Source organism: Pezoporus wallicus, unplaced genomic scaffold (genome assembly GCF_028554395.1).
Source record: "Pezoporus wallicus isolate ANWC-B61680 ecotype Strahan unplaced genomic scaffold, APGP_CSIRO_Pwel_v1 contig_14798, whole genome shotgun sequence".
NCBI classification, from domain to species: Eukaryota; Metazoa; Chordata; class Aves; order Psittaciformes; family Psittacidae; genus Pezoporus; species Pezoporus wallicus.
This window is the reverse complement of record NW_026642828.1, coordinates 1-13,164: the sequence shown is the minus strand read 5'-3', so window position 1 is coordinate 13,164 and position 13,164 is coordinate 1. Positions and strand designations below refer to the sequence as shown.

General features: G+C 61.6%; 2 protein-coding genes across 2 annotated transcripts; both read right to left on the bottom strand.

Moving 5' to 3' along the window:
• Positions 1 to 179: 179 nt before the first annotated feature.
• On the bottom strand, positions 180 to 5,069 carry LOC130611533 (erythroid transcription factor-like). The gene is made up of 5 exons (XM_057432320.1): positions 4,910 to 5,069; positions 4,130 to 4,303; positions 2,242 to 2,387; positions 1,138 to 1,263; positions 180 to 509 (listed from the first exon to the last, which is right to left on the bottom strand). The coding sequence occupies exons 1-5, from the start codon at positions 5,037 to 5,039 to the stop codon at positions 180 to 182; spliced, it is 906 nt and encodes a 301-aa protein (XP_057288303.1). The 5' UTR covers positions 5,040 to 5,069.
• A 1,425-nt stretch (positions 5,070 to 6,494) lies between these two features.
• On the bottom strand, positions 6,495 to 13,152 carry CDK20 (cyclin dependent kinase 20). The gene is made up of 8 exons (XM_057432319.1): positions 13,051 to 13,152; positions 12,403 to 12,516; positions 9,777 to 9,965; positions 8,897 to 9,018; positions 8,751 to 8,813; positions 8,552 to 8,675; positions 7,506 to 7,661; positions 6,495 to 6,653 (listed from the first exon to the last, which is right to left on the bottom strand). Exons 1-8 carry the CDS (start codon positions 13,123 to 13,125, stop codon positions 6,495 to 6,497), a joined length of 1,002 nt encoding a protein of 333 aa, XP_057288302.1. The 5' UTR covers positions 13,126 to 13,152.
• Positions 13,153 to 13,164: the final 12 nt, after the last annotated feature.

Genomic DNA, 13,164 nt, shown 5'->3' with positions numbered 1-13,164 from the left:
AACCCGGGGGGGGGGGAACCATTTTGCACAGCCATTTTAGGGGTTCCCCCTCCCCCCCAGTGCACTCGCGGGGGGGGCACAACCCCCACCCCAGACCCCCTCCCCCCCCCCCAAATAAAGAGGCCTGAGTCTGGGTCCATTTGTGACACCAAAGTGTAATGGAGACCCCCTCCCCCCCATCAGAGCTGGGGGCTGAGGCTGGGGGGGGGCACCGCAGGGGCGGGGGTGGGCATGTAACTGCCCCCGGGCCCCCCCAGAAAGGGGCTGGGGGGGGGGAAGGGCAGGAGGTGCCCGGAGAGCACGAGGGGGGTGAGGGCGTAAAGAGCAGCCGGGTCCTCATGGGGGGGGGCGGGAGGAGGGGGGGGGGCCCCCATGGCCTCTGCCCCTCCCCCCGCCCCGCTGCCAGAGCCCCCCCCACCCCCCCCTTGGCGCCGCTTCTTCCCCTTGGCCGAGACTTTGCGGTTCCGGGTCTGGATCCCGTCCTTGCGCATGGTCAGGGGGCGATTCACCTGGGGGGGGGGGGGGGAAAGGGGGTTATGGGGTGCGAATGGACCCCCCCATAGCGATCCTGCCCCCCCGTCAGCACTGAACCCAATGGGGTCCCCATAACCCCCCCCATTAACCCCCGGGTTGGAAGGAACCATTCAAGCAGTGGGGGGAGACCAGGGGTTAAGGGGTGCCAATGGACCCCTCCATCCCCACTAAACCCAATGGGGCTGCCCCATACCCCCCCCCCATTAACCCCCGGGTTGGAAGGAACCATTCAAGCAGTGGGGGGAGATCAGGGGTTAAGGGGTGCCAATGGACCCCTCCATCCCCACTAAACCCAATGGGGCTGCCCCATACCCCCCGCATTGACCCCCGGGTTGGAAGGAACCATTCAAGCAGTGGGGGGAGACCAGGGCTTAAGGGGTGCCAATGGACCCCTCCATCCCCACTAAACCCAATGGGGCTGCCCCATACCCCCCCCCCCATTAACCCCCGGGTTGGAAGGAACCATTCAAGCAGTGGGGGGAGACCAGGGGTTAAGGGGTGCCAATGGACCCCTCCATCCCCACTAAACCCAATGGGGCTGCCCCATACCCCCCGCATTGACCCCCGGGTTGGAAGGAACCATTCAAGGGGGGGGGGGCTCACCCGGTGCAGTTTATAGTAGAGGCCGCAGGCGTTGCAGACGGGGTCCCCGCGGGGGCTGCGGCGCCAGAGCGTGGTGGTGCTGGTCTGGCAGTTACTGCACACGGTGCCGGCGCGCTTGGACACCAGCTGGGGGGGGACACGGACATAGGGGGTGAATGGGGGGGGCTGAGAGGGGGAAGAGGGGGTTATAGGGGGGTAAGAGGGGTTTGGGGGGGTAAGAGGGGGTGATGGGGGCTAAGAGGGGTTTATGGGGGGTTAAGATGGGGTGATGGGGGGAAGAGGGGGTTTAGGGCGCCTAAGAGGGGTTGAGGAGGGGTTAAGAGGGGTTTATGGGGGGCTAAGAGGGGGTGATGGGGGGTTAAGATGGGGTTTAGGGGGCCTAAGAGGGGTTGAGGAGGGGTTAAGAGGGGTTTATGGGGGGCTAAGAGGGGTTTATGGGGGGCTAAGAGGGGTTTATGGGGGGCTAAGAGGGGTTATGGGGGGGAAGAGGGGGTTTAGGGGGCCTGAGAGGGGTTTATGAGGGGCTAAGAGGGGTTTATGGGGGGTTAAGATGGGGTTTAGGGGGCCTAAGAGGGGTTTAGAAGGGGTTAAGAGGGGTTTATGGGGGGCTAAAAGGGGTTTATGGGGGATTAAAAGGGGTTGGGGGGGAAGAGGGGGGTGTTGGTGTTGCCCGCGATGTTTTCGGTGGGAGTAGAGCTATTTTTGGGTATTTTGGGGTGTTTTGGGGGTGTTTTTGGATGTTTTGGGGTGTTGTGAGGGTTTTTGGGGTGTTTTGGGATGTTTTTGGGGTGTTTCTGGGGTGTTTGGGGGTGTTTTTGGGGTGTTTCGGGGTGTTTTTGGGGGTGTTTTGGGATGTTTTTGGGGGTGTTTTAGGGGTGTTTTTGGGGGTGATTTTGGGTGGGCTTTGGGGGTGTTTTAGGGGTGTTTTTGGGGTGTTTCTGGGGTGTTTTGGGGGTGTTTTGGGGGGTGTTTTGGGGTGTTTTTGGGGGTGTTTTTGGGATGTTTTTGGGGGTGTTTTAGGGGTGTTTTTGGGATGTTTTTGGGGTGTTTTTTGGGATGTTTTTGGGGGTGTTTTTGGGTGTTTCTGGGGTGTTCGGGGCTCACCAGGCGCTTCTTGGGCCGGATGAGGGGGCGGTTGTGCCCGTTGAGGCGGTGGTACAGCCCGCAGGCGTTGCACAGGTAATGCCCCGTTCCGTCCCGCCGCCACAGCGGCGTCGCCGTCGCCCCGCAGTTCACGCACTCGCGCGCCTCTGCCCAGTACGGACCAGTATAAACCAGTATGGAGTGGTATAAACCAGTACAGACCAGTATAAACCAATATGGAGCGGTATAAACCAGTACAGACCAGTATAAACCAGTATGGAGCGGTATAAACCAGTACGGACCAGTATAAACCAGTATGGAGCCGTATAAACCAGTACGGACCGGTATAAACCAGTATGGAGCGGTATAAACCAGTACGGACCTGTATAAACCAGTACGGAGCGGTATAAACCAGTATGGAGCAGTATAAACCAGTACAGACCAATATAAACCAGTATGGACCCGTATGAACCAGTATAAACCACTGTGGACCAGTAGGGACTGGTATGGACTAGCATAAACCAGTACAGACCAGTATGGACCAATATAGACAAGTATGAGCCATTATGGGGCAGTACAGACCAATATGGACCAGTATGGACCACTATGGACCAGTATAAACCACTATGGACCAGCATGGACCTTCACCGACCCCCTGCAGGCCATGCCAAGGCAGCTCTTGCCTCCCCAGTTCACCCCCTCTGCCCAGTATAAACCAGTATAAACCAGTTTGGAGCCGTTTACGCTCATCCAAACCACTGTACACCAGTGCAAACCAGTATACACCAGTATTAAGATGCTATGGTGCAAAACAGCGTGCACCCCCAGGTCCCATACACTGCCCAACAGCCACCAGTATAAACCGGTATAAACCAGTTTGGACTCATATACACCAGTATAAACCAGTTTGGACTCGTTTAAACCAGTATAAAGCAGCGTGCACCAGTATGCACCAGTATAATGCGCTGTGAGCTCCAGCACAAAGCAGTTTGTGCCCCCAGTTCACTCCCTCTCCCCAGTATTAACCAGTATAAACCAGTACAGGCCACTGGACATCCTAGTGTGTGTGCACAGCTCCCCCCCCCCCCAATACAGACCAGTATAAACCAATATGGACCAGGCCAGACCAGTATAAACCAGTACAAACCATTATACACCACATACGAACTAGGAACGGCCAGTATAGACCCAGTAGGGACCAGTATACAGCCGGTATGGACCAGTACACACCGGCCTGCACCCCAGCTCATAGACTTCCATGCCTGTGTCTACCACAGCCCAGTATGAACCAGTACAGCCTAGTATGGACCAGTATAGCCCAGTATAGACACCAAGATGGACCAGGCCAGGCCAATGTGGACCAATATAGTCCAGTACGGACACCAGTATGGACCAGTACAGACCAGTAGGGACACCAGTATGGACCAGTAGGAACCAATACAGCCCCATATGGACACCAGAATGGGCCAGTAGGAACCAATATAGCTACATACGGACACCAGTATGGACCAGTACAGACCAGTATGGACCAGAAAGAACCAATACAGCCCCATATGGACACCAGTACGGACCAGTACAGACCAGTACGGACCAGCAGGAACCAATGCAGCCCAGCATGTACCCCAGTACAGACCCCAGTATGAACCAGTCCAACCCAGTAGGAACCAATACAGCCCAGTATGGACCCCAGTATGGACCAGTCCAACCCAGTATGAACCAATACAGCCCAGTATGGACCCCAGTATGGACCAGTCCAACCCAGTATGAACCAATACAGCCCAGTATGGACCCCAGTATGGACCAGTCCAACCCAGTATGAACCAATACAGCCCAGTATGGACCCCAGTATGGACCAGTCCAACCCAGTACCAACCAGTGCCCCCCCCAAGCCCCCGGTCACGTGACTCACCTGGGGGCTGGGGGGCGCTGGGGGGCAGGAGGGGCCCCGGCGGGGGGGGGCTGCCCCGGGGGGGCTGCAGCAGCTCCAGGAAGCGGGGGGGCTCCGGGGGAGGGGCGGGGGGGGCGGCCCAAGGGGGGGCCCCCAATGGCCCCCCCTCAGCCCAGGGCACCAGCGAGAGGCGGCCTGGGGGGGGGTCAGAGCAGTGAGGGGGGGTGGGGCAATGGGGGGGTCATGGGGGGGGGGGAAGGGGAAGGAACCATTGGGTTACCTGGGGGGGGGGCAATGGGGGGGGGGGGAAGGGAAGGAACCATTGGGTTACTTGGGGGGGGCAATGGGGGGAAGGGGAAGGAACCATTGGGTTACCTGGGGGGGGGGCAATGGGGGGGTCATGGGGGGGGGGAAGGGGAAGGTTCCATTGGGTTACCTGGGGGGGGGGGCAATGGGGGGAGAAGGGGAAGGAACCATTGGGTTACCTGGGGGGGGGGCAATGGGGGGGGGGAAGGGAAGGAACCATTGGGTTACTTGGGGGGGGCAATGGGGGGGGGAAGGGGAAGGAACCATTGGGTTACCTGGGGGGGGGGCAATGGGGGGGTCATGGGGGGGGGAAGGGGAAGGAACCATTGGGTTACCTGGGGGGGGGGGGCCAATGGGGGGGGGGGGAAGGGGAAGGAACCATTGGGTTACCTGGGGGGGGGCAATGGGGGGGGGGGAGGGAAGGGGAAGGTTCCATTGTGGTAAGTCGGGGGGGAGGCATTGGGGGGGGATAAGGTTCAGGTTCCATTGTGTTACCTGGGGGGGGGTAGGGGGCCAGCAGCCCCCCCACCTCCAGCCCTTCGCTCCCCCCCAGCCCTAGGAAGGCTCCGGCCTCATCTCCAAAGGGGGGGATCCCTTCGGGCCCCCCCAGCGCCATCAAGTCCATGGGGGGCCCCTGGATCCCTGCAAAGGCCTGTGGGGGGAACAGAGACCCAACCCCCCCAAAGAATGAGCCACTTGGACCCCCCCAAAACCAACTCCCCCCCCTCCTTCCCCATAGGGATGCATTGGGGCCGGGGGGGGGGGCACTGACCTGGTGCTGCTGCTCTGTCACCCGGCTCTGCTGAGGGACACACGGATGGGGGGGCCCCCCCCCGCAATGGGGTTGGGCAAAGGGGGTGTGGCCTCAGGACACCCCCCCCCCCTTCAAAGGCGGGGGGGGCACCATTGGGGATAATGGGGGGGGGGTTGGGGGTTAGGACCCCTCCCTCCCCCCACCAATGGGTGCCTATGGGGGGGATGCGGGGTTGGGAGGGGGGTATTGGGTGAAGGGGGGAAATGGGGTGCTCCCCCCTTCCCCCCCCCCCCCCCCCGGTAACGGCCCCATGGCTGCTGGGCACTGATAAGGGTTTATCTGATAGCGGGGTGGCGGCGGTTGGGGGCGGGGGGGGCAGTGACCCCCCCTTTGTGTCTTATCAGAGCCAGCCAGAGAGGGGAAACCCCCCCAGCAGGGACGTGGTAAACACCATGGGATGGGCTCCAAAGGGGGTTTGGGGTGAAAAGCGGGCGATTTGGGCAAAACCGGGGGTTTGAGGTGAAAACAGAAGGGTTTGGGGTAAAACTTGGCTTTTTGGGGGGAGGAAAATGGGGACTTGGGGGTTAAATTTGGGTGGGTTTGGGGTCGAGATGGGGTTTTAAAAGGGGGGGGGGTTCTGCCTCAAATTTGGGGCTTCTCAGCTCAAATTGGGCGATTTCAGCCCCAAATTCCCACATAAAATTGGTAGTTTTGGCCTTGAAATGGCACGGTTTTGGTCACAGAAGGGAGGTTTTCACTGAATTGGGGGGTGTCTGCACCAAAATCGCCTTTTTTACCTCAAAATGGGTGGTTTTACACTTAAAATCAGGAGTTTCCACGCAAAACCAATGTTTTCTGCTCAGGAATGGGGTTTTTGTGTGTTTTCAACTCAAAATGAAGCATTTTCGGCCCCAAACTAATCGTTTTGGCACAAACCCGCAGCTTTTCAGCCCAAAATGGGCATTTTCAGGCCCAAACCCTGCATTTCCAAGGCCAAAACCCCGCTTTTCCCCCGCAAATGTAGGGCGTCGCAACCAAAAATGAGCATTTTCACCCTTTCCAGCCCCAAAATTGTCCTTTCCCAGCTCAAAATGGGCCTGCTCCCGTCCCTCACCTCAGTTTTGGGCTCAAATCCGGTGCTTTCGGGTCCCATCTGGGCCTTTTCCACCCCCAGCGCCGCGTCTTCAGCCCCAAAATCGCCGGTTTTTGCCCCAGATTGGACATTTCCAGCCTCAAAACGTCAATTTTTGGCACCAATATGGGGTTGGGGGGGGGGAGGCACCCATTTGTATGGGTGCCTCCCCCCCCCCAGCATTGGGGTCCCCATCAATGGGGGCTCCTTGGGGGGGGCCGCAGGGCGCTGGGGGGGGGCAGAGCCGGGAGCAAGGGGGCGTCCAGGTCGAAGAGGGGGGGGGGCCGGGGCCCCCCCTGTGGTGGGGGCGGGGTCAGCTCCATGGGGCCGAAGAAGTAGGGGTGCAGCAGGGCCTGGGAATGGATGGGGGGGGGGCATGGGTCTCACGTGGGACCCCCATAACCCCTATAGACCCCCCATTACCCCCATAATCCCATGTCCCCCCGTTCTCACCCCCTATAGAGCACCCCCACTCCCATTACCCCCTGTAGAGCCCCCCATCTCCCATTACCACCTATAGAGCCCCCCATAACCCCTATAGACCCCTACAAACACCTTCAGGACCCCCATAATCCTCTCCATGACCCCCTATAGACCCCCCCATAACCCCTATAGACCCCCTCAGGACCCCTATAAACCCCTCCATGTCCCCCCATTACCTCCTAGAGAGCCCCCATCTCCCGTTATCCCCTATATAGCCCCCCATCTCCCATTGCCTCCTATAGACCCCCCCATAACCCCTATAGACCCCCTCAGGACCCCTATAAACCCCTCCATGTCCCCCCATTACCTCCTAGAGAGCCCCCATCTCCCATTATCCCCTATATAGCCCCCCATCTCCCATTGCCTCCTATAGATCCCCCCATAACCCCTATAGACCCCCATTACCCCCCCTTAGCACCCCCATAATCCCCTCCATGTCCCCCCATGACCCCCATAGACCCCCCCGTAACCCCTATAGACCCTCTCAGGACCCCCATAATCCCCTCCATGTCCCCCCATGACCCCCATAGACCCCCCCCATAATCCCTATAGACCCTCTCAGGACGCCCATAATCCCCTCCATGTCCCCCCATGACCCCCATAGACCCCCCCATAACCCCTATAGACCCTCTCAGGACCCCCATAATCCCCTCCATGTCCCCCCATGACCCCCTATAGAACCCCCCCCCATAACCCCCCCCCCCCAAAACGTGCGCGCGCACCTGGTCCGCGCGCGGCCGCCGGGCGGGGCGCATGCGCAGCAGGCGCCGGAGGAGGTCCCGCGCCAGAGGCCCCGCCCCCGGCACGAGCCGCTCCAGCGGCGCGGGAGCCCAGCGCGCGAAACGCAGCTTCGGGTAGTCCGGGAGCGCGCGCAGCTCCTGCGGGGACACGTGACCGCCACTGAGCCCCACTGAGCCCCATTGATCCCCATTGACAGACAGTGAGCACCCATTGCGCCCCATTGATCCCCACTGACGGACTGTGAGCGCCCATTGATCCCTATGGGCCACCCATTGATCCCCATTGACCGCCATTGATATCCATTGACCGCCACTGATTCCCATTGACCGCCATTGACAACCATTGATTCCCATTGACGGCCATTGATATCCATTGACCGCCATTGATTCCCATTGACCGCCATTGATTCCCCTTGACTGCCATTGACTACCATTGATTCCCATTGACCACCATTGATAGCTATTGGCCAATATTGATAACCACTGATACCCACTGAGCGCCATTGACCAACAGCGACCCCCACTGACCACCATTGTACCCCACTGAACAACAGTGACCCCCATTGACCACCACTGCACCCCATTGACCAACAAGGACCCACATTAACCACTACTGCACCCCATTGATCAACAGGAACCCCATTGACCACCACTGACCACCATTGACCTCCACTGCCCCCCACTGCACACCACTGACGCCATTGACCACCACTGTACCCCACTGACCACCACTGCCCCCCACTGACCCCCACTGCCCCCCATTGACCAATACTGACCACCACTGACCCCCACTGCCCCCCATTGACCAATACTGAAGCCACTGACCAACATGGACCCCCATTGACCACAACTGACTGCATTGACCAACACTGACCCCCATTGACCACCATTGCACCCCACTGACCACCACTGACCCCCACTGACCACCATTGCACCCCACGGACCACCACTGACCCCCACTGACCACCACTGCACCCCACTGACCACCACTGGCCCCCATAGCCCCCCATTGCCCCCCGGGTGCTCACAGGCCAGGCGCTGGGGCTGGGCGTGCCGAGCGCGCGCAGAACGCAGCAGAGCTGCTCGATGTCGTTGTCCCCCGGGAACAGCGGCGACAGGTTCAGGAGCTCCCCAAAGATGCAGCCCACGGCCCTGGGGGGGGGCCCCAACATCATCGGGGGGTCCCCAATTTAAACCAGGAAGAACCCATTTGGGGGGGGCACTCACCAGATATCAACGCCTTCATCGTAGTCCCGCGCGCCGTAGAGCAGCTCCGGGGCTCGGTACCACCTTAAAGAGCAGCAATGGGGGGGGTGGACCCCAATACCCAAGGGGGGTCCCCAATGATGAAGGGGTTTGGGGGGGGCGGGTACCTGGTGGCCACTTGGTGGCTGTAGGGGCGGGTGCAAGGGGGGCCCAGCACCCGCGCCAGCCCCAGGTCCCCCAGCTTGAGGCGGCCGTGGGCGTCCAGCAGCAGGTTCGCGGGCTTCAGGTCCTGCATTGGGGGGGGACGGGGGGCACGGATATGGGGGGGGGGCACCCCCAGATCTTGGGGTAACCCCCCTGAGTCCCGGCCCCCCCATCAGCCTTGAGACCCTTCCCATGAGCTCCTACATCAACCTCAAAGTCCTCCCCCCCCCACTTTCTGGGTCATCCAATTTTGGGGTGCACCCCCCCCATATGTGGGTGACTTTTAGAGTACCTCCATTTTGCCCCCCCCCACCCAATTCCCACCCCATCACTTACGTGGTGTCCACCCCCCCAACTCCTGGGAACCCCCAGTTCTGGGGTCGTCCCCCCTCAATTCCACTGCCCCCCCCCCCCCAGTTTTGGGCCATCCTATTTTGGGCTGTGCCCCCCCCCTTAGGGACTTTTAGGGTCCCCCCATTTTGCCCCCCCTCAAGTTTCAGGGTGGCCCCCCCAGTTTCGGGGTGGGCCCCATTCCACTTTGTGCCCATCCCCCTTGTTTTGGGGTACCCCACCGTATCAGTTGGTGCCCCCCCCGTTCCAATTCGTGCCCCCCCAGTTTTGGGGTGCCCCCATTCCACTTTGTGCCCATCCCCCCTGTTGTGGGGTACCCCACCGTATCATTTGGTGCCCCCCCCGTTCCAATTCGTGCCCCCCCAGTTTTGGGGTGCCCCCATTCCACTTTGTGCCCATCCTCCCCCACCGTATCATTTTGTGCCCCCCCCATTCCAATTTGTGCCCCCCGAGTTTTGGGTCCCCCCCATGTTTTGGGGTCCCCCCCTTTACCCTGTGCATCACGTGGTGCCGGTGGCAGTGGCTCAGCCCCCGCAGGGTCATGGCGAGCAGCGCCCGCACGCGGGGGGGGGCCAAGGGCGCCGGCGCCGAGCGCAGGAGCCCCCCCAGGTCCCCCACGAGCAGCTCCAGAGCCAGGACCACGGCGGGGCCGGCCGCGAACACCGCCCCCAGGCGGACAACCTGGGAACAGCACCCGCGAGGGGGGAACAGAGGGGGCAGCCATGGGGTCAAGGGGAGGGGGTAAAGGGGGGGAACAGAGGGGGCAGCCATGGGGTCAAGGGGAGGGGTAAAGGGGGGAACAGAGGGGGCAGCCATGGGGTCAAGGGGAGGGGGAAAGGGGGGGAACAGAGGGGGCAGCCATGGGGTCAAGGGGAGGGGATAAAGGTGGGGGGAACAGAGGGGGGCAGCCATGGGGTCAAGGGGAGGGGTAAAGGGGGGGAACAGAGGGGGGCAGCCATGGGGTCAAGGGGAGGGGGAAAGGGGGGGAACAGAGGGGGGCAGCCATGGGGTCAAGGGGAGGGGGAAAGGGGGGGAACAGAGGGGGCAGCCAGGGGGTCAAGGGGAGGGGATAAAGGTGGGGGGAACAGAGGGGGCAGCCATGGGGTCAAGGGGAGGGGATAAAGGTGGGGGGAACAGAGGGGGCAGCCATGGGGTCAAGGGGAGGGGGTAAAGGGGGGGAACAGAGGGGGCAGCCATGGGGTCAAGGGGAGGGGTAAAGGTGGGGACCAGAGGGGGCAGCCATGGGGTCAAGGGGAGGGGTAAAGGGGGGGAACAGAGGGGGCAGCCATGGGGTCAAGGGGAGGGGGAAAGGGGGGGAACAGAGGGGGCAGCCATGGGGTCAAGGGGAGGGGGTAAAGGGGGGGAACAGAGGGGGGCAGCCATGGGGTCAAGGGGAGGGGTAAAGGGGGGGAACAGAGGGGGCAGCCATGGGGTCAAGGGGAGGGAATAAAGGGGGGGAACAGAGGGGGCAGCCATGGGGTCAAGGGGAGGGGGAAAGGGGGGGAACAGAGGGGGGCAGCCATGGGGTCAAGGGGAGGGAATGGGGTCAAGGGGAGGGGGAAAGGGGGGGAACAGAGGGGGCAGCCATGGGGTCAAGGGGAGGGGATAAGGTGGGGGGAACAGAGGGGGCAGCCATGGGGTCAAGGGGAGGGGGTAAAGGGGGGAACAGAGGGGGCAGCCATGGGGTCAAGGGGAGGGGTAAAGGGGGGAAAGGGGGGCAGCCAAAGGGGAGGGGGAAAGGGGGGGAACAGAGGGGGCAGCCATGGGGTCAAGGGGAGGGAATAAAGGTGGGGAACAGAGGGGGCAGCCATGGGGTCAAGGGGAGGGGGAAAGGGGGGGAACAGAGGGGGCAGCCATGGGGTCAAGGGGAGGGGGAAACGGGCGGGAACAGAGGGGGGCAGCCATGGGGTCAAGGGGAGGGGTAAAGGGGGGGAACAGAGGGGGCAGCCATGGGGTCAAGGGGAGGGGGAAAGGGGGGGAACAGAGGGGGGCAGCCATGGGGTCAAGGGGAGGGGTAAAGGGGGGAACAGAGGGGGCAGCCATGGGGTCAAGGGGAGGGGGTAAAGGGGGGGAACAGAGGGGGCAGCCATGGGGTCAAGGGGAGGGAATAAAGGGGGGGAACAGAGGGGGCAGCCATGGGGTCAAGGGGAGGGGTAAAGGGGGGGAACAGAGGGGGCAGCCATGGGGTCAAGGGGAGGGGGAAAGGGGGGGAACAGAGGGGGCAGCCATGGGGTCAAGGGGAGGGGGAAAGGGGGGGAACAGAGGGGGCAGCCATGGGGTCAAGGGGAGGGAATAAAGGGGGGGACCAGAGGGGGCAGCCATGGGGTCAAGGGGAGGGGGAAAGGGGGAACAGAGGGGGCAGCCATGGGGTCAAGGGGAGGGGTAAAGGGGGGGGAACAGAGGGGGGGCAGCCATGGGGTCAAGGGGAGGGGTAAAGGGGGGGAACAGAGGGGGCAGCCATGGGGTCAAGGGGGAGCGGGAAAGGGGGGAACAGAGGGGGCAGCCATGGGGTCAAGGGGAGGGGTAAAGGTGGGGAACAGAGGGGGGCAGCCATGGGGTCAAGGGGAGGGGTAAAGGGGGGGAACAGAGGGGGGCAGCCATGGGGTCAAGGGGAGGGGGAAAGGGGGGGAACAGAGGGGGGCAGCCATGGGGTCAAGGGGAGGGGTAAAGGGGGGGAACAGAGGGGGGCAGCCATGGGGTCAAGGGGAGGGGGTAAAGGGGGGGAACAGAGGGGGCAGCCATGGGGTCAAGGGGAGGGGTAAAGGGGGGAACAGAGGGGGGCAGCCATGGGGATCAAAGGGTATAAGGAGGGGTATGGGGAGCATAAAGGAGGTTACGGGGGTATAAAGGGGGGTTAATGGGGGGGCATAAAGGGGTTTATGGTGGGGTATAGAGGAGGTTATGGGGGGGTTATAAGTGGGGTTATGGGGGATTTTAATGGGGGTTATCAGGGGGGTATAAGGGGGGTTATGGGGGGTATAATGGGGGTTATGAGAGGTATAAAAGGGTTTATGGTGGAATATAAATGAGATTATGGGAAAACATAAAGGGGGTTATGGGGCGTATAAGGGGGCTATAAGGGGGGTTATAAGGGGGGTTATGGGGGACCCCCACATACATGGGGGTGCTCCTCGATGTGGCGCAGGGCCTTGATCTCCCGCAGGGTCTGGGGGGGCAGCCCCTCCTCGGGGCGCCGCAATGGGATCTTCTTCAGGGCCACCAGCTCCCCGGTCTGGGGGGGGACAGAGGGGGGTCCCCATTGCACTGAGCCCCATGGAGACCCATGGAGTCCCACAGAGACCCATAGAGACCAAACAGAGACGCCATAGAGACCCACAGTGCCCCCATAGAGACACAGAGACCCCATAGACCCCATACAGCCCCCGTAGAGCCTCATAGAGGCCCCCATAGAGACCTCACAGAGACCCCATAGAGACCCATAGAGACTGCATAGAGCCCCCATAGAAACCCCACAGAGACCCACAGAGCTCCATAGAGACCGCAGAGAGCCCCCATAGAGACCCACAGAGACCCCATAGATACCTTAAAAAGGCAACATAGAGACCTCACAGAGACCCCATAGACACCCCAAAGAGATCCATAGAGACCCCGCAGAGACCACATAGAAGCCCCACAGAAGCCCCACAGAAGCCCCACAGAAGCCCCACAGAAGCCCCACAGAAGCCCCACAGAAGCCCCACAGAAGCCCCACAGAAGCCCCACAGAAGCCCCACAGAAGCCCCACAGAAGCCCCACAGGCCCGCACCTTCCGGTCCTTGGCCTTGAAGACGACTCCGTGCGCGCCCTCGCCGATGCGGCCCAGCAGGATGTACTGGTCCATACTGGGAGCACTGGGCCGCGGCGGGGCGCGCAGGGCATT